Source organism: Myripristis murdjan, chromosome 17, assembly GCF_902150065.1.
Source record: "Myripristis murdjan chromosome 17, fMyrMur1.1, whole genome shotgun sequence".
Classification (NCBI taxonomy): Eukaryota; Metazoa; Chordata; class Actinopteri; order Holocentriformes; family Holocentridae; genus Myripristis; species Myripristis murdjan.
The window spans coordinates 19,987,833-20,012,096 of record NC_043996.1 but is presented as its reverse complement, the minus strand read 5'-3'; the positions used below and the strand labels follow the sequence as shown (position 1 = coordinate 20,012,096).

At 40.4% G+C, this 24,264-nt stretch overlaps 1 protein-coding gene across 2 annotated transcripts in view; it reads right to left on the bottom strand.

Annotated features, from left to right (window-relative positions):
* The window catches only part of kmt2cb (lysine (K)-specific methyltransferase 2Cb), a 79,695-nt gene extending 61,082 nt beyond the window's left edge, over positions 1–18,613 (bottom strand). For both annotated transcript variants that reach the window (XM_030074337.1, XM_030074338.1), the window contains exons 1-5: positions 17,578–18,613; positions 13,566–13,754; positions 5,291–5,379; positions 2,531–2,678; positions 574–780 (exon numbers count right to left, since the gene is read on the bottom strand). In XM_030074337.1, coding sequence (XP_029930197.1) covers positions 574–780; positions 2,531–2,678; positions 5,291–5,379; positions 13,566–13,753 — 632 coding nt within the window. In that variant the 5' untranslated portion in view covers position 13,754; positions 17,578–18,613. The remainder of the gene's footprint in view (positions 1–573; positions 781–2,530; positions 2,679–5,290; positions 5,380–13,565; positions 13,755–17,577) is intronic.
* Between the last annotated feature and the right edge of the window lie 5,651 nt (positions 18,614–24,264).

Genomic DNA, 24,264 nt, shown 5'->3' with positions numbered 1-24,264 from the left:
GTGTGCATGCATGCACACAACCAAGCATGTACACACACACAGTCACAGAGGAGAGGCTCACGTGTAACCTCTGCCCAATATGGCATCCCTGGGCCTGGGGACCAACACAGACACAAATGCTACTACAGCAAAGTGATAATTTAGCCTCTAAGTGTAGAATGCCAACAGAACCTGCTAACTGAGGGAAGCCACTTAGCTTTTGAGGGGGTAAATGCAGGTGTGTGTTTGTGTGTGTCGGGGTATCTTAATTAATTCATTACACAAGCTCTTAAATGGATAGTAAATTCACCTCTTGAACGTTAAGAGTGTATTTTCCAACACAGACCGGGGTGACACTTCCTGTGTCATTTAGATTTCAGCATCACATTGGTCATTTAGCCAAACAAGAAACCAGCCTGTACGGGGAACCAGGCCAAGAGAGGGTTATGACATCAAAGCGAGGCCATGTGCAATGCTCTGATTTCATGCAGCTCATTAACCAACTACAGGGGCCCATCACAGATGATTTCACTGTCCTGACCAACACTGATGGCCAAACACTTTGTGACAGCAGTGTCAGACAGGCCCACTTACTTCGTCTTGCCCCTCTGTCCTGAGGTGGTCTCTCCGGCCACATCTGGCTGAGTGGTTTTGTCATCGTCACTGCTGTTGCCCGCTGAACCTCCTCTGCCCTTGTGGCTGAGGAGAGCGTCAAGCTCAGGCGTGGTGCGGAACACTTGCAGCTCCCCCTGACCCAGCAGGCTGCGGCCGCCGCAGTAACAGAAGGCACAGAGACGCTCGCTGAAACAAAGAGAGAGGGGGGTGTTAAATTATACATACCGATTGTGACTTGTTACAGTGCCACGCATGTCATGGTGAATTAAGGCCTCCTCCTCATTGCAATGGGATTGTTTGTGCAGCCATACATATATAAATGTCGGCATTTGTGAGGGAGGCACACATAACACTGTTTGTGCTGCTGTGCAACTATCAACAATCACTTGTGGAATCCATAACGGTAAACAAGGTAGTGGCCTCAGCTCATATGCCAATCAATTTGCACCCATTCAAAGCAGCTCAGCAGGGCTTGCTTTGGAGCAAGCTGGTGAATGAGAGACAGAGACAGAGAAGCCGAGAAGCTGGAAAGTTGAGAGAAATAAAGCAGGCAGTAAATATTTATCAGGTTTCTAAGGGAGGAGATGGCCCTGTTAATAAGATCCCTGGAGATGCTGTTGGCCTGCCCTCCATCACCACCATTGATAGCACAGTCAGGCCAGAAGATTGATTACAACCTTTAAGAGAGTGGCACCTGGGAAGGGAGTGCTGCTGCTACCATCTGATGGCTACATTTTGTTGACACAAACAATCTGCTCCATGCATGTGCAAGACAAGGCATTACAGCCTCTTACACGGTGGGACACACTAACAATTACATACAAACACTAGGGCGGCCCCCTTAAAGTCGATGAGTCGAATCATCCATGAGACCCCTCAGTCAACTTGAGGTTCTACAAGTCGTGCATTTGTTTTTTGTTTTTTTTGTTTTTCTTTTTGTCAGTGTGCATTACAATCACAGGACAAAAAAATAAAAGCTTACAAAAACGTACAGGGATAACATTTCAATGACGAACTTTAAGGGAATAATACATATATTTTTATATTCTATCAGAGCGAGCCTGCTTGCTAAAAATATATATATAAAAAATAAAACATGTGACAACATGCACTGGTGATTAACTGATGAGAGAAACTGAAACCTGAGGTTTAGTGGTTGGTAAACTAGGTTATCGATAATGTATTCATTGTTTATTTATGTTTATATTTATATATTAGTTTTTATGTTTAAATGGAAATTAAGAAATAAGCAGATCCCGTTGAAGAAAGGATGTCAGTTATTTCAAAGCGGGAAATGCCATGAATTTATTTTTAACCATTTGTTTAAAAACAACATGTAAATGAATAATGTTTTAAGTACAATCTTAAAAATTCGCTTATGAGACCTTGATTTAAAAAGAATCACCTGTGTGTTGCCTGTCTAATTATTCAGACAAATCCATACAGCAGACTGACACTGTACGTCAAACAAGCTGCAATTCAAGTCTTGCATCATATGCAGCTGTGTTTTATTGATTTTTTTTTTTTTTTAAGATTTTTTTTTTTTGGTTGGCATTTTTGTTGACAGTTATTTGACAGTCACCGTAGAGAGAGGGGACGACATGCAGCAAACGGCCTGAGGTCAGATTCGAACCCAGGATGCTGCGATCAGGACTCAGCCTTAACAAGTGGTACGTGCTCTGAGCCACCGGGGCACCCCTCTTTTATTGATTTTAAAATGCTGAAAAATATGTTCCTTATGGATTTTATGATTGCCAGATAGTCTAAAAAATAAACAACCAAAAAAAAAAACAAAAAAAAAAAAAACAAGGAAGTAAACAAGGAAGCAATAGTGGAGTCTTTGTTTTGAGTCGAGTACAGTCCTAACAAACACATACATATGTGCACACATGAACATCCACATCCAGTTTCTAAAAAGAAGTTCAAAGTGTCTAACCTGCTTTTGACTTCTTTGCTCGCTGGGATAGATGGTCCTGCTGATTCCTCAGCTGGAGGGCTCTGGGCCACAGGAGAAGAAGGCTTGTCCTCCTCTGCCCCCTCAGTGGCCACCACCTCCACAGTCTCTGCTGGCTGGGATTGCGCTTCTGAAGATAACAAAAATAAATACACCAGTTTATCTTTCAGTAAGAAATGACTAAGCATAAAACCCCACTGGGGCATTTGTTAGCACTGCAGCATGTACAATAACAACAACAGCCTATACGTCCTTAGGTGCTCTCCATCTGATCACCGGCGTGACGCTAAAGCAGTGTAAAGCTTTTGACAGATACAAGCCATCATGGGGCAGGTTGATTGTGCTCCAGGCATTTTGCACCAGGGTCAAAAACACAGCCTTTGTTCATGAGATAGACGGTAAAATATGGAGACCATATGCTCAAGCACTGATTACAGTAAGTCCACAGGGAACAGAGGGCCTCTCATACATGACAGCAATAACAATAGAGGCAGAGGGGAAAAAAATATCACATCATACAGAAGCCATCATAGGTAACTAATCATTAAATCATGCTTGCTAAAATAACTTCCAAAGAAGGGATTTTAATATTAATGGGGCATTTTACCTGAAATATAACCAAACTCCATTTTGTCACTACCATGAGTGCTTTGTGATTTGAATTACTAAAAGAAGTTCAATTCACTATGATAAGCATATAAAACAACTCCCAACAGTACCCTTCCCTGAGACTTTGGGCCATGCAAATTTTTTATTAACATTTCATTGAGCTGTAATTAGGCTAATACCACGATGATTCAGCGTCATCCAATGGAATTACACAAGGACAAATTCAAGCTCATTATCTCCTAATAATTCTCAAACCAAATGCAGCAGCGCAAGACTATTTACAGTCTTGGGATAAGAGTCAGATGCGAGAACTTGCACATCACCCATGGCTTTTTAAGCAATAATTTCAAATTCAACAGTAAGCTTTACCCATTTTTAAACAGAAATTCCGTTCTACTACTGTAATGAAGACCTGTCATTACGCCAGTTTTGCTTTTTTACACTGAAAAGTTGGCATAATGCTGCCGCAGTGTGTGACTTTAGATAGTATGCCAGCATTCTGAAAGCGGAGGCGTGTCGTGTAACACAACAGCGTTGGCATCTAATGTGACGTATAACATGCATGTGGGGCAGCAACATGGCTTCTCTAAACAATGACGGCAGAAGTGTTGAGCTGCATCAAACATGGGTGAATAACCACACAAGCCATAGGGATGCCAATGGAGAGCTTAATGTTGGCTAAAATTCTAGCAACATGTGAAGTGATGGCCAAAAATGTGTTTGCAAATTGAATGTGTTCCTTTAAAAAAAAGCATGGTTTGCATAAAAAGTTTTACTTGCACAAATTTTTAAGCAATAATAAAAAAATAATAATCTATTTGATCGATGAATGGTGGACATAACTTGTAGTTCGTTTTCAGAATATTGGCCCATAATTATTTTGATGTCACACCCCTGTTGTCCAGTCCATGCTACAGATGTAGATTTGGCTCTATGACTACCTACGCTGCTGGCTTAACAAGCCCTGCCCCCCAATTTACATTTTATATTAAACATTTCATAAAGAACAGCGAGGTGGAATAACAGTGCAACATTACTGCCTTGAAAAGACTGCTTAACAGGGGGCTTCAGTAGGTTGCTGGCCTGTGCCGTGTCAAGCAGGCGGCTGAGTTTCATCCCCTTTGTTTGGCGTTTGTTATTCAGATGAGCATTTAACATGTCACTATGCTAGCTACATTGGTGTCAAAATGAACAGAGTTGTTCTTGATTGGACATGGCCGAAAATTGTTTTTATTTCAATTTAAATAGTGCTGTGCATGAAAAAAAGTCTGTCAAGGAGGATGACTGTCAGAAGACAAAGGTTAAACACCTTTTTAAAGCACAGATCCACTGTGTTTGACCTCTGCTGCAAACACAGCACTTAGGAGGCAAGATTGTATAGAATCAAGTGTCAATTCCATTTTGTAAAAAGCCTGGAGATAGAGAAAGCTGGGGCTTTGGAGGACAAGGGAGCAAACTGAAAGAAAAAAGGCAACTATGTGAGCTGTTCCTCAAAAACAGAAACAACAAAAATCCTATGTATGGGCCAGTTTAAAAAAAAAAAAAAAAAAAAAAAAAAAAAAATCCGTAAAAATTGCCTAATGTTGCTGTCGCATAAACTAAAGCTAAGACAGGAAAAGCTGGCCACTGGCAAAATCCCATTCCCCAATATCCCCAGCACAGCAACAGGACAGCACTGAGATCTATGGGAATGGGAGGCATGGTCACGTGATGTGATGTACACACATAAAAAAGCACATAAATGGGTCTGGAGAGACTGATGGGATTTTAAAAAGCTTTTAGAGGGCATTAGCCTTGGGCTCTTTCCCACTGCACCTCAATGCCAATCTCGGTGAGGGAGAAGAGGAGAGATGGAAGCAGCGAAAGGGGAAAAAAATATACACCCCACTGCAGCTTCACAGCTCAAGCTAAACCCTTTCAATTATAGCCCTGAAGTAGAAGCATGGGGTGCCAAGAAAAAGCTCTCATCCATCCCTTTGCAGGAGAGGGGAGTCTCCTCTACCTCTACTGAAATATCCTCTGAAACACTCCATGCATGAGGTGGCGTAAATGTGCAAGTTCAATTTTCATATCACTTCTCCGACAGCAGCACCATGTACATTATGGACCAAGTTGGGGCTGGAAGAGACTCACCTGTGTCCTGAGGGCCAATGGATTCTGTTATCTCAGTCCCATCCATGCTGTCCTCCTCATCCACAACAACCCTCCCTCTGGTGCGACCCCTAGGGGGGAGGAAGAGAGAGACAAATAAAGACAATGAATGAGAGCAAGATAAAAAAAAAAAAAAAGTGCCAGGGTTTGCCTCGGGAACTGATGGGGGGGGGGTCATAAATTAGTTAAATATAGTCACAGCTGTCACTGATTTTAATGGAGGCACTCAGGCCGCTGGGCAAGGCGGAAGGGTGGCAGCGTGGAAGGGGTGGTAGTGGGGTGAACAATGCAGCCTGGTAGTAGCAGTGGGCTTGTGTTGGAGTCTAGGGATCAAGCTAGACGAAACTGAGTAGAGAGGAATGAGAATTAAAATAAAGAGACAGTGCCTAAGCAGTGTGGCATTCTTGTAATTATATCAAATAAATAAAACACTTTGCAAATATAAAGTGACGGTGGTCATAACCAATCTACCATACGCCTGCATTGGGATGCCTCAAATCAAAATGTATTCTTGCTCACATATTGAGATGTATGTGTTCATCTTGAGCACAACATGGAAACCAATGCCTCATCATTTACAGTTCCCAGTGGGATGACGACTCATTACAACCTAATTGAGGTGCAAGCGCTGAACATGCGCTAGCCAAATTTCAAACCAGAATACAGGCCTAGCTTATTACGTGAGAACAAGTCAGTAATTTAAGACATCACAAACAAACATCTAATCATGAATATGAATGAGTCATATTTGGCGTCTTGAACTGACATAAATTCAGGGTTGTTTGTGCATTAGTTATGCTCCATGATGTACATCATTTCCCAATACAAAGGGGAGCCTCACTGACTTCCCCCCATTTCTTATTCACTGCTTTGGTCTAACCTAATCATTTAAATGATGTAGAAAATAAAAAAATACAACCAAGATTCAAAGAATTCTGCACAAATACTGCAAATTCTACACCAAACTTCTACTATAAAGGATATGCAGGTGCACACACCAAAATATGAATATGTTTTAGCTCAGTATTTCAAAATGTTTTGGTCACTCAACCTTTTCATCACACTGGAACAGTCATCATGCAACACATTCCAACAGCTATACACAACAATTGTGCTAATTCATCAGTAGGATTCAATAATCAATAAGTGCAAGTACCCTTTCATATTGGCACATTTTTTTCTAATAATGTTGCAGGACAAACAAAATTCAGCTGTATTAAAATCAACTTTTGTTTCCAAGAAAGGAAGATTTAACTATACTGCTGGGAAGACTGCTAAACACATTTGGACACAACTAGGCTATAACCTCTCATTGCATATGTAACCAATAACCACTTGCTGACAGCAAGGTCATAGTGGCCAAGTTGCCTCCACAGCAAGACACTTTTGGTCTGTAGCACGAGTCTAATTTTGTTTTTGCTAAAGGAATAATTCACAAAAGTCACAGTTGGTTATGTCCATCAGTACTGAGTTTAGATTTTCTCAAATTTTTGTTTTTAGAACAGAAGGGGAAAAAGGCCATCGCCTGCTGGCTGCACTCTTTCCAGAAAATAAAAACAAAACAATTAAAAATAATAATGATTTTCCTGAGGAATTATGTACTTGTCAACACAAGTACATAATTTGTCAGGAAAATATTAACTACCATTACCGGAATAGTATTCTTTGAACAGCCTAGGCGAAGTTGTAAATCACAGTCAACAAAGTGAAACCCAATTACTTCTTTAGGATTTAACAATTAATAACAAGAAAAAAATGGAAGATTATTCTTTTGCTTTGCTAAATTGTTGGTTATTAAAATAAATCCAGGGCACTGCGAAAGAACAGGCATTTTGCGATCATATTTTCAGTGAACTCTTCTGGACTAATGGGAACACATTTTTGAATGACAGAATCAGGTAGTGCATTGTCCTTTATGTGGGATGCTCTCCTTGTCTCGTCAACTGGGAGGAGCAGCCCTTGTCAGGGAGACTTAAACAGGCTTCTGGCCCAGACTTTAGACTGAATTAAGACTGAGCAAAGATCTTGCCATGGAGAACATGACCTGACTCACATCATTACCTTTTGCCGAGAGACCTGAAAACACCTTACTGCTGCTCTGTTTCAATATTTTCTGCGTGTACTGTCATCTTGCACACCATTTTGGCCTTTTCTTTACCTCACCCTCTCCTCTTGTCTTTGAAGATGGCATTCCTATCTGGAACCGCAGCACAAAAAAAAAAAAAAAAAACTTCCAGCCATTAGCAAGGTAGTGTACCCCTTTTCATATCTTACTGAATCTGCCCTGTCAGCAGAACAAACAAGCACATCTATGTATGCAACCATAAGCTTGTGTGTCAACTTTTTTACATGCACATGCACAAACACATACCCCTCCTTAAAATATGGAAAGATCCGTCAGTGTCAGCACCCTCCAATGGGAGCTCTGTTAACCAAGTCTAGGAAGAGGCATGTGCAAGGCATAATTGTCATGGATACAAATTAAACAGCAACATCCATTGTGAGCATGCTAAGCGGAGGAGAGCGAGCACAGCCCAAATGAGAGCACCATGTCTCAGGGGTACTTGGGAGGATGCAGGGGGTGGGAAGCGAGGGAGGAGATTGGGGGCGGGGGAGTGGGGTAATTTTCGGTGCCACTGGAGAGAAAAATCACAATCGGCTGGATGCCAAATCAACCCCTCCCTCCAAATGACTTCCATATCAAGATAAGGAACAAGCCTAGAAACCGAAGAATGACAAAAAAGTGAAGAACAGAAATAACTTTCGGTTGAAACACGCGACCAGGCTTAACACACTGCAACAACAATCATATAACACACTTTTCAAGGTACATACACTAACAGCTGAGGCCAAGATTAAAGTGTCTCACTGCAGCATGGGGCCACACTGACACAGCAAGAAATTATGCAAATCTGTTACTATCAGGTAAAAGCATCCTTTCGCAATAAATGGTGTTAGGTATAAGGACACGGAATCACAACTTAAGAAATCAATTCTGCCATCATTAACAATTTCCTTGTGCCTAGCATCTGCGCTGAGGAAAAAAAAAAAAAAAAAAATTAAAGAGCCACTAATCAATTTCCAGTTTGGTATAATCAAGTCTTAATGCCACAGTAGCTCACAAATTTGGCATGATGCCCTTTCATCAGTCTGTTGAGTAAGCTGACTAAATTTTCCAAGATCTATTCGCATTGACTATTGAGGGTCATTGTTCGATGTGCAGTTGAGACAAAGACCTCGAAAAGATTCTGATCATAAAAAAATCAAGCATAACATTAGGAGGACCCATGTCAATAAGCAGCTGAATAAGAGGGTATCTGAATAAGTACTTCACTTCATCACCATCCAGCAGTATGTTAAGTTCGAACATCTGACCCGAGGGGCAAGCTAGAAATGTTACAATGACAGAAGAATAGCAAGCCATTTCATCTTTGTAAGACGGATGGACTGATGGCCTAAAAGGTTCTAGCCTGTACTTAGAAACAGGGTGAACCCTCACGCTGCCATTGGCCCTGTGACAACAAAAAGGGAGTGAAGACAGACTTCTCATCTTCCTCAAACCATTCCAACTGTCTGAGAAAGAAAAGGCACTGTCTCGTATATGCAAAAGGCCACACCTGCTGCCTCACTCGTCATCAGTTCACACAATCGGTGCTTAACTTTTTTTCCCTGTATAGCCAATGTCATTCAGCTGATTCTTGCTTCTCTGAGGCAAACACAGATTAAGAAACCAGCCACGTGTGACATTTTCATCTATGAGCACAATCCTGTGTGTGCGCACAAAGAAGTTCTTGGAGATTTATTTACATCAAGTCCCTGAACAGAATATACTGTAATGATATCTAACGAAACCAAAAGAGATCAAATTTCAGCACTGAAACAGCCATTTATTTCACTGACTAACACTCAAGACTAACATCCAACCCCCATACCCTGCACAACTTACCCCCCCTCCACTCCCCCCACAGTCCCACCACAGGGAGAGCTAGGGGAAAAAAAAGAAAAGGTGAAAATAATGCTGTGGTAAGTAGTCCCAGCTCTGAGGGCGCATGCTGGAAAACCTGACAAGGATTCTGTCATTCGGGAATGGACTGAAGAGCAGATGGCGTGTGGGCAAATCTAGCAAATTCCAACAACCAACAACCTGGTCTGCAGGAGCAAACAATTACAAATAAATACACCTTTTCCAAAAAATAAATAAATAAATTTAAAAAAGAGAGACTTTATGACACTTAAAATTACAAATTTTATCACTTACACTATCACAGAAACAGTGTTTATCTTAACACAGGATTAATTTGTAATCCTACACTGATCCAGAACTTGGTGAACTTGTTGCGCAGTAATGCACATGTGATAGGGAGAAGCATCTCATTTATAAGCCTGTAATTATTGGTACAGTCTGGTTTCTGAACTGCCCAGCGGGTCATTTCAGGCCAGTAAATGTCAGTTGCCCCATTAGCCTATTGTTGTGGAGGCCAGTACGACCAAAATCAATGGGTGTCATGTTATAAACTAGCTGTAAGCCTAAGTGTAGATACAGGGTATAGTACACAAATATAGCTCTGATCAATGTAGAGGGTGGGTGAAGGGGTGCGGTTCTGGGACATGAAACATACTGCTGGGCCTTTTGGATGCACCATGAGCCTCAATGAAAACTCTGTGATTGGATGTGCCACCTTGATAAACCCAATTACATATCCCTGCTCTCCCAAGCACTCTTTCTTCTAAACAAAAGTCCAAGCAATGTAAAAAAATAAATAAATAATGATACAAGTTGAATTTCTTGAGTAAAATACAACTGGGCTTTCCCTTCAGAAAATGTGGAACACACATTAGCAATCCTTTGCTCATCTGTCAATATTTGGCATCAAAAACTGATCTGTAGGCTGATCTGATCTGCAAGCAGCCGTGTTTCTAATTCTGATTCTGACCATGACAACAGTGACCATTAACTGACTACAGCACCCATAAAGCATTACATTTTCTTCTAAAATGTAACGTTGAATCTTCTTCACACACATCAAAATAAACCAATCCACGACTGTCCCAGGTCATCCCAAGGCTGTGGCATTAACACATCGTCTGGATGCTTGCAGATTAAATGATCCACTGGGAGCAGGGTATTAAGATTGATTGAGAGGACAGACTAAGGAGAGAGTTAAGAACCTTGCAGGCATTATATTACACAGCAGCTCTAAGCTGCATTATGTGTTGCTATGGAAGTCACAAAGAAGCCGGGCACTTTGTACAGTGAGCTACTGGAAATTTTTGTGCTGGAGTTACCTAAATTCATGCTGCGGTTGAGTGTGACAACTACCAACGCTTGTATGAAAGGAATCTTCTAACTATGATTAGGACCTGGACAAGCTTTCCTTGCAACAAAAATGGGACCAACAGGGTTCCTAAAATCAGCTACCAGCTAAACAGCCAACAAATGATTCATTCTGAGCCACCTATTTTTCCTCAATGTGGAAAAAAACACTAACAAATATCCTGCTTGCCAAGTTTGCATAAATACCTGGCATAATGATCTGATTTACACTGCTTCTCTGAAATTGAGACAGCCTGTTGCAGCTACTGAGGGCTTGTGTGTGATTTCTTCTTGTGTAACAGTTGTATGTGTTTGAAAAACACTTTTTAATTCTGATACTTTGTAAGACGCAATCAAGGATTTCACAAACAAGTTCAAATTCCCATTATTTCATTGACAAAATGATTTACAACTCATTCTTAAAGGCTGGATTTTGGTTGGTTGGATTTTGTAAGTTATTCTACAAAATGACAAGCCAAACTAATAGAATCAAATTGTGTATCTATCCTCTGTTCAACTATCATTTGCTATTTTCAGCTATTTGGTTATTGTTTTCTTCAAATTAATATTAAGATCTCAAAATCCTTCCTTTATCTGATATTGATATGGACATTTACTGTATGTTGTAACTTGTAACTATGTTGTAAATGAAAATTAAATCAAAATGTTGTGATTATGTATTGACTCTAAAGTCAAAACATGGGTAAAGATTTTATTCTTTACAGTTTGAATCTTCAGGGCATGAAATGACCATAAAATAATTTCAAACAACTCGTGCAGCATAATCCAGATGTTCTGAAGCCAAGCTATGGCACGGCAGGTTAAAAATCCAATATTTACCTCATTATCTCTTAAATTTCACAATTCAAAGCTCTGGTTACCCAGTAGTGCTAAAGTTAAAGAGTCTTGCTCCCTTTATGTGGTCCTTGTAAGATCATGCTACATAGTTAGAGGGTCGTAAATATAACACATTCCACATTCAATTCTTTTTAGTCAAAATGAACAAAATGGACCCTGTGGCTGAAGTACATTTTGCAGAAACCAAACTGTACAAGGCTTGCCTGGTGCCAGCCCCTGATTCACTCTGACTAGATTCAGGCCTGGAATCACTTTCATTAATGGCTGTTTCAGTGAAAAAAACTTCAAGCTAATCAGCATCTGTTGCTAGGAAGAGTGTGGAAGAGCGATTTTTGCGACTGGTTATGAAAGAAACCAATCTTAGGGGACTGGTTTAAAATTTAATGAACTTGAGGCAAATTTCAGACTGACTAATGAATTTGAAGATGAAATGGCCATTCAGTCTAAATAATAGGCGAGTACAGGCTTGATGGGCTGTTGTTGAGCGTCTGTGACCACCGATTGCCCACAGTTTCTGCAGTGTGTCTTACAATGTCGGCACTCATTGGCCTTCATCAGAGGCCTTCACTAGTTAGCCTTTGTCATGCTGAATTGGTGGTGGATGCCATTTGGGAGAAAGAGTTACTTGATTTGATGTTAAGTCTATGCACAAGAAGAGAAATGGGAATAAGCAAAGCAAAGTTTCTTTTCTTCTTTCATAAGAAAAAGACCAAGAGCTGACAACACCACTTTACCACTTTCAATGTCTATGTCAGACATATTATCAATTTGGATGATGAAACCAGTTGAGCAGCTTCAGAGTGGCATGGAAATGACAACTAATGCTTGCTTGTTTCTTGATCTTTCTGCGTTAATGAGGCTTGTGGTTTGATTTTTTTGTTTTGTTTTGTATTAAAATTACGAATAAAGACTCGAGCGTGGCGTGCAGGACAGCTCTCAGCTGTAATAGCTGCGGTGTGTTCAAGGCCAACTTTCAGCAAACGACATAAGGGGATGCAAAGCAATCTGAGTGTAGTTCGCGGACGACAGTTTGGTGTTTCCCTCCGAATCTTGGGCATCACGTAAAATTTGACTTTGCCATTTTATTGTGTCGTTTGAGCATGATCTAGTCTCACTTACAATATCTCCAGCAGCATTTTGGCTGTATCTGTTTGCTATTGAAGGGTAACTGTTGGTAGGGTGTATAGCAAGTGTGGAAAATCTCTGAGATAATGGATTAATGAACTTTTAGACCAACACTGCAATCATTTGCTTTCAGAAGATTTGGATTATGTTGCATGAGATGTTTGGGGTGGGGATTTTATGCTTTGAAAATAACATGTTTGCTTAAAAGTTGCATCAAACTGGTCAACTGAATTAATCAAACAAAATAAATTTGAAGACTCTGTCCTCACAAGAAGAACAGTCACAGCACTGACTGGCTGACAACACCAGCTCCTCTAATTCAAATGAGGTAAACCTGCTGAGTGGTCGCTTTCCAGTGGTGCGTCAGTCTAAATGCTGCCAATTTGCCTGACTGGAAGGATTTCAGTAATTCTTTACATTTACTGGAGTTGGCCCAAAACTGCTTGTGAAAATGGCAGTAACTTTATATACGACCACCCAAACACATTTAAACACATTTAATCAAACTTCGTATAAAAATAAAAGAATATTTCAACCCCTATAACAAAGGTCCATTAAAATTAACCTTATATGCCGGGTTTCAGAAACACATGCCATTCCTAGGCAACAGTCCAATGGACCCCATACATGAATGTACCATTTCTAATGGTCAGATGCATTTCACAGCACTACATCAAATGGAAAACTCTGGGCTAAGTGAAGAGAGAAAGAACAGAAGTGGTACCAGTCACAGGGCAACCTAAACTTAGGCTGAATAAAAAATCTGTGTTACTATTAAATTTACTTAGAAAGCACCACCAGGTTATGTCTAATCCACGTAAGATTCAACCATAATGTGATTAAAATGCTGCACCCCTCTTAACTTTTTCTTGTGGCTTCAAACAAAAAGACAATTTCATGTCAAATTGCCAACATGATTATCTATGCCCTACTGCATTACTGATTGAGGCATAAACATACTTCTTCCTGGTCTTGGATGTGGATGAAGGAGGCGCCTGGGGTGGGATGGTAGCAGCATCCTTGCGCGGCCTGCCACGAGGGCGCTTGTCTGCATGGGCAGGACTTCCTGTGGATGTGGCCCCTGCACTGCTGGAGGGCGGTGAGGGTCCCTGGTCAGAGGGTTCCACAGTCTTATCCTCTGATGACATTCTGAACAAGTGGGGAGAAGAGCAAACAGATAATCAAGTTATGTGTTAAACGGCAGGTTACATTAACTGTGTAAAATCTCTGCCCAATCAATCAACTTTTAAGGAATGGGGGAAAATATTCTCATCTACACAGGTGCCCAATTTCAACTGTTTCGTTTAAGATCATTAATATGCTTTCACGAGAACAATAAGAGGCTGGGCATCATATAGGTCATGAGCCTAATTCAAACCCATATCACAAGAACATGGTGTGCACCTCAGCACACAGAGACAACAGGCCATCCTGATGCCTATATTTCCTGAGCATTTTACATTTGGTTCATTCTGAAACTTGCAATATAAATTCTACACACACACAAAAAAAAAAAAAAACGCATTGTGACATTTTCTCAGTATATATCCATGTGTGCTATTACATTTCCAGGATGCAGCTTATAAACAGTGTTTGTTGTGAGAGGGTATCTATCTGCATGATAATCAATGCTGGTGGATGTTCACCAATCTACATCCTGTTCATAATGTCCATTTTCAATCCTTTGACTAACTTCCAAAGCTAAACTGTTAGAGTTGACAGAATAATTCCACTCTCAGATATTTTCATGCTGTCACATATCCCCAATCTGTGATTGCAGCTGTGCTTGACATATGGACGTGAAATCATGTCACCTCTGTTTGGTCACTTCTCCACTGTAATGAGAAACATATAACACCAATCACCAAACTGGTCCAGTGTCTAAGCTTTCTAAGATTGGTTTCCTTGCACACAAAAAGGACAATACATGAAACCGCCATTTTTTTGAAAGCCATTTAAATTTGAGACCATCAGTGGCCCTAAAAAGCAGTCCTTTTATCTCACTAAAAGGTTCTCTAGTGGTTGTGTGGTTGCACATACTGTATCTTCATATTAAGTAACAACTGAGAGTGACAAGAAAGACTGATGGGGGAAAAACATGAAATGTAGCTTAACACTAGTTACATGTTTGCCAAGTGTCTCAAAGATTAATGTAATAATTCTACATGTTTTTGAACAACAGTCATTGATATAGACACTGAAAACACCACTTCTATAGACAACAAAGACTTCAGAGTTAACAGATGTTACAAATCAAGTGCTTACACTCTTGGACAACATGACATGAGGACATTGACAAAAAAGAAGTATTGGTGTTGTCATTCAAATTCAAGACACTGAAATTACTGGAAATAAGCTTAATAAATAAAGTGTGCATGTGTGATAAATTGTGATGAGTAGATGAGTCATTCTTCATTACAGAAGTAATTTAATAACTGCACAGTAGGTGGGAGGACTTCAGCAGACTAAAACAAGAGTAAGTTGTCATTGTAACAAACATATTCTCTGGTTTTGGTTAATTCGTGCCTCATTTTCACTATTTTGTGTGCACAGTTTCACAATTCTTGTGAACAAGCAGGAGTGCTTAACTTTACTTAATTGCACTAACTGATTTAGTTTGATTAATCCCATATTTTGATGAGTAAAGATACTGTGTTGGCATAAACAATCATTAAATACAATAGATTTCTTTATTATGTTTTCGTTTACATCATGTTAAATCAATAGTGTTGCTCAAAACTTAGATCTCCGCCATCACATCTCGGAAAATGGGATGGTAATGGCAATAGTTCCACATTGTAACTTCTTACATGTGCACATTTTATACATTTACATGCTGTTAATGTATCCCATGCATGCTGTATACAGTGTACACACAATAGCATGTTACACAGGTCAATTCTTCCTTACCACAAAACATGCTTTCCACCCACAGGATGGCAACTCTCAGGCTCAACAAGGACCTATTGAAAATCCTACTGTCTCTTAGTAACATCAGCAGATCTATAAACCTTGTTGCATTGCTAGCAAACAAAAACAAGCTAATGAAAAGCAAATGAGATAGCTGGTTGACTAACCCACATGAGACATGTCATGACATACATGGTTTGCACCATAATTTGCTTAGCTACCAGGAATAGGCCATTTTACCTCACATATTTAAAGCAACTATTTTAGCAGCATGAAGTTGTTGTATTTGCACCATATACTCATATTCAAAGTTTAGCGTCTGCCATCCACATTAGTGTTAACACAATGTAATTCCTGCAAGTGGACAACAAGATCCCAATGCATTTACAATTTTATGTAGAAAATACACAACACTTGCTGTTTATGTCGATTAATATGTGGGCATTCTTGCATGTTTACTTGGCTTCTATACACACACACTATCAGTCATAAAACTAGATATGCTTTATTCATATCGTGTTACACTTGACAGCTGATTGAAATAAATGTGTATATGAAATTTGCTGTGGTTTATAAGAAGAAGCCATTATTGTTCAGACTATTTTCATTTAGGAAAAAAGAGACACTGGATTAATCATACATTATGTATCAGTATCAGTCATTCTGTATCAGTGCTCTTGGAGGAATCTCAGTGAGCACAGAAAAGGTGTTGGACAGACACAATTTATTTTTCTGATTTGCTCGCCTCTCACACTGGCCTCTTCCAGCTTGGCTTTTGGGCATACAGGTGCAGGTCCGGTGAAACCAAATTATTCCACAGAAATCATTCATAACAGGAGAGGAAGCAATTTAACTTATGGAAAGTCATCAGAATAGTTGTCAATGCAATTTTATTGAAATTATGAGGTAGATGCAGAAGGCTGAAATGTGCTCCTTGGACATATTAAGTAAGGCACAGGAGCTTATGTTGGTCAAAAAAAACACCGATAGTGATGGTGTAACAAAACCAACTGTATAGGGACCACCTTATAACCAGATACACCTCAAATGAAACCGACAAGAGCAGTCGTTTCGGCTTTAAAAGGCAGGATAGACCTCTCACTTTACCATCTATAAACTCTTGGGCAGTCTTTACAGTCGTGACTAGCCATGGCAGAACTGCACAGATACTAGCTTTTGTTACTCAAGCTTCAGCACAAAGCAATTGCATGCTCTACGAGAAGCTAGCGATAGTTAGCCTGTTGTGTAGAACTCATGTCGTCCTCCCTCAACAACCTGACGCCAAAGTAACACTGCGATCGTCTGAACGTGGTATAAAATGCAGAAACATGTTATTACTCACTATTACGACTGGCTCTCATCAGCTGAATAGCCTCGGCTTTCGGCAACATAAAGCCAGCAAGGCAACTTTGAGACAGGTTCAGATAGCAAACAGGTTAGCTATGGTTGCAATTAGTTGGCCAACTCAGCCTGCTAGTACGCCTACGACAAACAACAGCAAGCATTCATCCCCCATCTCCTGAATGCTATGCCAGATAGATTACATTAAACTATATAATCTATGGTTGAGGTTAAGTTATGAAATAATGTCACTGGACACTGCGCTATCCGTTAGTCAACTCACAACTGGGCACTGGGCATTAGGCAAACACACACACATATACACACACACATATGCAGGCTCAGTCTATTTACTGGAACGGGACTGGTCTGTGGAATACAGCGTTACACAGAAAGTATACGTGATTTCTGTCCATTGAGGCCAATATCCATCTCTGTATTTTTGGTTCCGTGCTTGTGGGTGATAGGTAGATGGATATTAGATAACGTAGCTCAACTAGTGCTCAAATTACCAATTTAATACTGATTATATTGTCCCCATGAAGCCTTCTATTGAATGTTCCGTTCCGTTGAATAGTCTGAGTCATGAAAACCAAGGCGGCGACAAAACCCCAACATAAGACCAGAGGGATAATGTTGGCTGGCTCAGCTTCACTTACAAGCTTCTAGCAAACAAATCTAGTTTGTAATAACATTATACTAACTTCCCGGTATGTCTTACCTTCCAACCCTATGAATAGCGAATTATTCTCTTCATGTCCAAAATACTGGATGATGAAACGTCGCACTTTTATCACTTAGCTAGCTAGCAAGCTAATTGAGCTAGCTAGCCTCTCTCCAATGAAGGAACACCGCAGTTCTCAAAAATGCATAACGCATAACATAGTAATCCAATGTTGTAAGGATATTCCTAACTTCGCCCATTTGATGGAAAGACGGGTGATGTAAATCCAGGAGAAAACAGCTTCATTGGCACACGCATTTGATGGATCACTTTCCTTTCTCCAATGACAGCTGTCGTCGCACGAATGTTAGTTTCAACCAGTTCAGGTTATCTAGCTAGTTGGCGTTAGCCACCCAAGTCTGCGGTCAATAATTTCACCATTAACGGGTGGTCGGTTGAATGCCAAATCCCAGCGGATGCAAACTCAACACTCTCTTGGTGTGAAATGTTATATTCGGTCTTCACCAAAAGTGGAGAGATGCTCAAGCAAACGGTAGGTGTCGATCGCTCGGTTGCCAACTGGTTCTATTTTCTTCAGCTGCGACAAGCTGCGGGACCAAGCGGCCAGTTACGAGACTCTCGCAGCCAGCCTGCCACGCAGCAACAATCGCCACCCAAGACTTGTAAAAACAAACAGGAACATGCCAAAAATAACGGTCCGTCTACGTGTAATGGCCGAGCGACGAAATGGCTATGAAATATAAAAAATTAAGTTGAAGATAACGCTTCGGAGTACTCTATAACGGTGGCCATATCTAATGTTAAGTGGCACCGAAGCACAGCCCTCTAGGCTCCTCAGAAAAATAGACCCGCCTCCCCTACCAAAAGTGCCACACACAGATCTCCCGGAATCGCTATGGCTCATCAAAAGGTAGATGTTTCGAAAGTACCGTACGTGCTTAACACGTCGAAAAAAACAGGACAAAAAATAGCCACATAACCCCTTTGGCAATTTCTTCAAAATACTCTCTGACCCTGCGGATGGATATCGGCATTTAGTAAATAAAATAATGGCTAGGGAAGGTTCAAAACTGCGGCGCCTGGATGAAAGCCGGGCTGGAGCGGACTGTCAGCTGTTTGTGCTCCAGCTCATGCAAATCCTCCCAGCAGCAGCAGCAGCTCCGCCGGTCACCAGCCATCACCCTTCTCCAGTGCATGGGAAAACACAAAGATGAATAAACTTGAATATCCGCCGCGGTGGTTTTATTTTCCTTCTCCTAACCATAGCATCCAAACCGACCCCGACCAAGGCAGCGTCTCCCACTCTCTCCCCCTCCCTTCTCTCTCTCTCTCTCTCTCTCTCTCTCTCTCTCTCTCTCTCTCTCTCTCTCACTCTCTCTGCACGCATGCATACACACACACACACACGCACGCACGCACGCACTGATGCAAGGCATATCACTGGGGCGTTACGTAGCCAGCTCAGCGGCGGACATGCTGCACATGCAGGGGTTAAATTTGGGAGAGCCCCCGGGGGTCGGGTTCTAGCTGCTGTGCATTAGGAGTAAGAGCCAGTGGGTGCTGCATATTTATGTGTATCTCTTTTCCAGTTATAACATGCGCCACACAGTATCAACTTATGGCTTTCTATGACCGTAGCAGCCAGAAATTTCTCTCAAAACAAACGCAGCCCTATTCCTGTAAACGGCGAGCCGGGGCACTTCTATCCCAGACTGTGAGCACCCTCTGCTGGCTCATATAACCCAAGACACACAAAGTTTTTTTTTTTTTTTTTTTTTTTTTTTATTTATTTAGGGGTGGGAGGTGGTTAAAAAACAAAAAAACTCTTCTACTCTTCAACTCGACTTCTTCATTTCAATAGCAACTCCCGAGGGTGGTAAATTATTGCATAGAACTGAGAAAAAAAAAAAAAAAAAACAGAATGCATGCTATTTTCTGTATTTCATGCAGTGCTTTGGTCTATGCCAAATGGAGGGTTGGAAAAATTGCATTTAAATGTTAGTTATTGAGTAGCCTACCTGGCTAAAATCAGCTTGGTTTTGAAAGTTTCCATGCCTCAAACATTTTCTGAATATAGCCTACACTTAAATATAATGGTACAATTATCATCTACAGCAATCATTACCATTATTTCATATAAAAAATAAATAAAATATGGTAGTGTTTACAGTGACTCTTTACTCTTCAAATCCAATAGTCACTTAGTTCTTCAGCTGCATTTGTAGTATTTGTAATTTAACTGTATAGGTTTTTTATCAGTAAGGATAATCTGTTCTAGATATTTTTGTTTGTTTGTTTGTTTTCTTTGTGGGGACACATTCATTACGTCCTATTAAATGTTGGTCTTGTCGGAAGTCCAGTATCTTTGTCAGCGGGATTGCCTGACATTGCTGAAGTGTGAGTCACCGCATGTCCAGGTGTCACTTTCTAAATTATAACCTCTGAGCTGGTGTACATTTACACCACTAAGAACTATTGGCCTAATTACCTTAAAGCATGTGATGCTGCCGTCAAGTTGTGCATCAGGGCTGTTCCTGTGAGCCAAATGTCTCCTGAAGCTCCAGTACAGCATCGTTGAAACACTTTTGCCACCATTGGCATTATTACAGTGATTTACTGCGTTTTCACCCAGGTATTAATTGTTGGAGCTTTTGATACACACTGACAAAGTGAGTTGTACATGTACTTGTGATGTTAAAGGTTCAGTTGCATTTGCTATGTTTGCAAACACTAGAGTTAAACACATGTTTTTTCACTTATGACTTCTGAAAGTTGCAAAAAAGCTTATTTTAGTCTTCATATCACACACTTTAAGAACATGCTAGTGTACCCATGTTGGGAAAAAAAAAAAGACATTTGGATCATATGCATCTCCCCCAAAATAGTCAAATGTGTGTTTTATGTTGCAAAAGTCCCTTGTATTTGCACTGTATTTGTATTTACTGATACTGATACTAGTAAAAGTGGTCATTTACCTTTATGGATTTAAGGAAGTTGTTTCACAACCAAAAGAAATCTAAAAATATAATACATGCAACAGTGTAACATTCAGAGAAATCCACTTAAATCTATTTTAATCTATACAATTAAAATATAGAAGTAAGCATGGGACCACAGAAAATTTTACTGACATTTGTTTGAGCAGAATAAAACATATTATGAAAAAAGACACTTTGGGATGTTACAGACAGAGGGCAGTATGACTCTGTATTGCACAAGACTGGGAATAATGATCAGATCTATTTGCCCTTTTCCATTCAGCATGAAAAAGGCTCTCTCTCTCTCTCTCTCTCCTCTCTCTCTCTCTCTCTCTCTCTCTCTCTCTCTCTCTCTCTCTCTCTCTCTCTCTCTCTCTCTCTCTCTCTCTCTTTCTCTCTCTCTCTCTCTCTCTCTCCCCATCTGGCCCTCCCTTCCTCTGCCTCTACCAACATATATTTAAGTGTGAATCATTGCTCTTGCTGTTCATGCACATGCATTTATGCACCATTTCTAGAAAAATGAGGGAAATATTCATCTAAAAAAAGTGCCCAGGATTTTTTTTTCTACTGATGAGATCCATCCTGTCAGCAAGCAAAATGTTATCTCTCTTGCCTTTCCTCCACATCACAGTACTGATTAGCCCTTATGCCTTTATCACTTTGTCTTCTTACAACAGCAGCATCACCTGGGATTGAGTAGGAAGTCCTGAGAAAACCAGGAGAAGCAGCTCTACAAAGGAAGCAATCCAACCAATTCTCAGGTTGGTAAATTACAACAGTGCTCCAGTGACCCTCTGAAAGGATAACAACACAACACACCTTCAGTGAGCGTGTTAAGATCCGGCTGTTGAGCGGACACTGCCTCAAGCTACGCTAACAATGACTCTTGCCATTTTCTATTAAATACATTGTTTTTGTGCACAGCCATAACCCACTTGGACTCAGTTTACCCACCAAATTACTTTGCCTACCTTTTTATGTTCATCTAATCAGGAAGGTACTAAGTATTATGAAAGAAAGAACAGATAGATCGATAGATGCCTTTATTTAACCAGGGAAGGCCACTTGATAGCAGCGCTCTCTTTTGCAATGGTGCAACACTTTTGGATTTGTCAATAAACAATTTATCAAAGAAATTATTTTACTTGCAATAAAACATTTTTGATTGCAGTGTTGATATCAAATATATTTTTGGATTGCAAACCTATTCTGTTTGATTTCATAATAAAGAAACAAAAACACTCATGTGATGAGGATATGATAGCATTTTGAAATGTGTTTTGCAGTGGGTTTACAATGCCAACCCTAGGTGTGGAGGAGATTTAAGATAGATGACTGCACTATAATCTATGCAGTCAGATTCATAAGCAGCTGAGGAGAAACATTATTTTGCTGCTGCAACAGGAACAAAATATTAAACTTTGCTGATAATGGAGTTGCTGAGTAACAACAATCTTAGCTTTCAGCTTCACTGCATATGCTTCCCATGCTGTTAAGCCTGTATGACAGTGACTAAGGCTGGACAAGAGGCAGTGGCATTTATGAATGCATAATAACTGGACAAACTACTACCAGGTGAACAGATGGATCACGGTTAGTAATATAATAGAGGAAAGGATAAACATGAAACCAGATGCTGGCTGGGCTGTGCGTGTGCAGAAGAATGGATATCATAGAATTTAGTCCATATTAAGTCAACACTCAGCCAGAGACATACTGGCTGCAGTTACATCTCAGAAATTAGAAATTATAAAAGCCATGTTCAATACTTAGTTACTGTTGAAAACCACAGAGAGTGCACTAACTTAAAAAGCCTCAGGATAGGGAATCTGCTCTACTTTCAAAGAAATAAAATGTTCTATTATTCCACAGAGATGCATTTGCATCATAATTTAAATTGACAACCGGGAGTTTAAAAATCACTCTAGCTGTGAATTGAATGTTCCTTGCCTATGAATATGGGGGTTTCTCATCTAAATATTATTACTGCCAAATATCTTGTGTGTTTCTGCATGAGTGCATGTACAGGTTTATAAAAACTGTACATGTGGGAGTGTACGTGTCCTTGTACAAGGTAGATTAAAACTCTGAAAACTGAAATAGAATGTGACTTTTGATCAGTGACCAGGAAAAAAGTGGAAAAGTGGACAGTGGGGATGCAAAATTGCATCATAAGAGACTGAACCATTCAATACAGTTGTGCTGTTGTGTACATGACAAACCGAACTGAGACCGAAACTGTGACCCAAAAAACACTTTCTGTAGAGAGAAAGAGAGAGGGAGAGAGAGAATGAATGAGAATATGTGTGTATGTCTCCTGCCCATTTCTCGAAAATCTAAAGTGATCGAGTCTTTGTTAGTAAATCAACCAGTGATTGATGAATGGCCAATGGGCAGGCCGACGGTCTAATATGCACTGGCCATAAGAACAAAATGTCACAACCAAGTTTGTGACAGTTTAGTGGGACAAGGCAAGTCCTGAAACCAATTTTTATATTGATTCATTACATTAAAAAAAAAAAAAAAAAAGACATAAATAATTGTTTCTCATTACTCTGTGCCACATCGCTGTCTTACTGTTTTGACTTTTAGCAATAGGGTAAGGTCAATTTACCCTAATTTAGTCTCAATGAACCATAAGGAAAATTTATTCCATGGCAGAATTATTTTTGAACTGATAAAATATAGAAAAATTAATCCCCTAGTTGTAAAAAAAAAAAAAAAAAAATTAAATTGAGGCCAAAGGGATTTGCTATTCTTCTGACTTTTACACAAGCTTCAACATGTAACAGCTTCTGAGTGCAGTCCCTACTTAATGAACAATTCTGTTGCCCATGGCTGGAGGAACTAATTAGAAGCTATTTATAATCATAGGGGGAATATATCCAGAGCCAAGAGAGTGAGAGGATAGAAAAAACAGGGGGTGGGGGGTGGGGTGGTTAAGGAAGGGGGTGCAGGGTGTGGGTGTGTGTGTGTGTGTGTGTGTGTGTGTGTGTTGGGGTGGTGGTGGTGGGGGGTGTCGTGGAATCATGCTGTGGTGACTGAAACCAAGAAACGCCAGAATCACATTCACGCTCACATCCAAGGAGCCAGATACAAAAAAAAAGCCCAAAATTAAAAGGCTCACACAGACGAAGGAATTTGCTTTCTCTTTTCCTTTGCTTGTGACTAAAGAGCAAGAAGAGTGTATAAGAGGGTGCATGTTTGTGTGTGTGTGTGTGTGTGTGTGTGGGTGGGTAGGGGGTGGGGTTACGTGACACCCTTGAGTAACACAAGGGCACACTCAAACTGATAGAGAGGAGCTCCTCAACCACTTTAAAGCTACAAGTCTCGGGAACTTTTCAGAACAACTATCACTAAGAAGTCTTATGTAAAGTTCTCATGGGGTGGCACAGTTTCCTGTCCTCCTGAGTACCAGAAAAAGATAAAGTGGAGAAGAAGAAGAAGAGATAAAGCTTGTTGGCCCTCGTGATCAAACCAACCCTACTCGCTTGATAAGATAATGTCAAGATATTTTCCCAAAAAAAGAAAGAAAGACAGGATTGTAATTCTGTTCTGTTCTGTTCAGCTTTCCGTCTAACCTTGAGCTGCACTCGGCGGTTACATCATCAAAGCTGCCAGCCGAGAACAGGCTCTACTTCACTACTTTGAACAAAAACATGACCGTGCTGTCAGGACTGTCAGCACGGAGAGTGACAGTCCCAAGTGAATGATTAGCTAGCCACTCGTATTTACATAATTACAC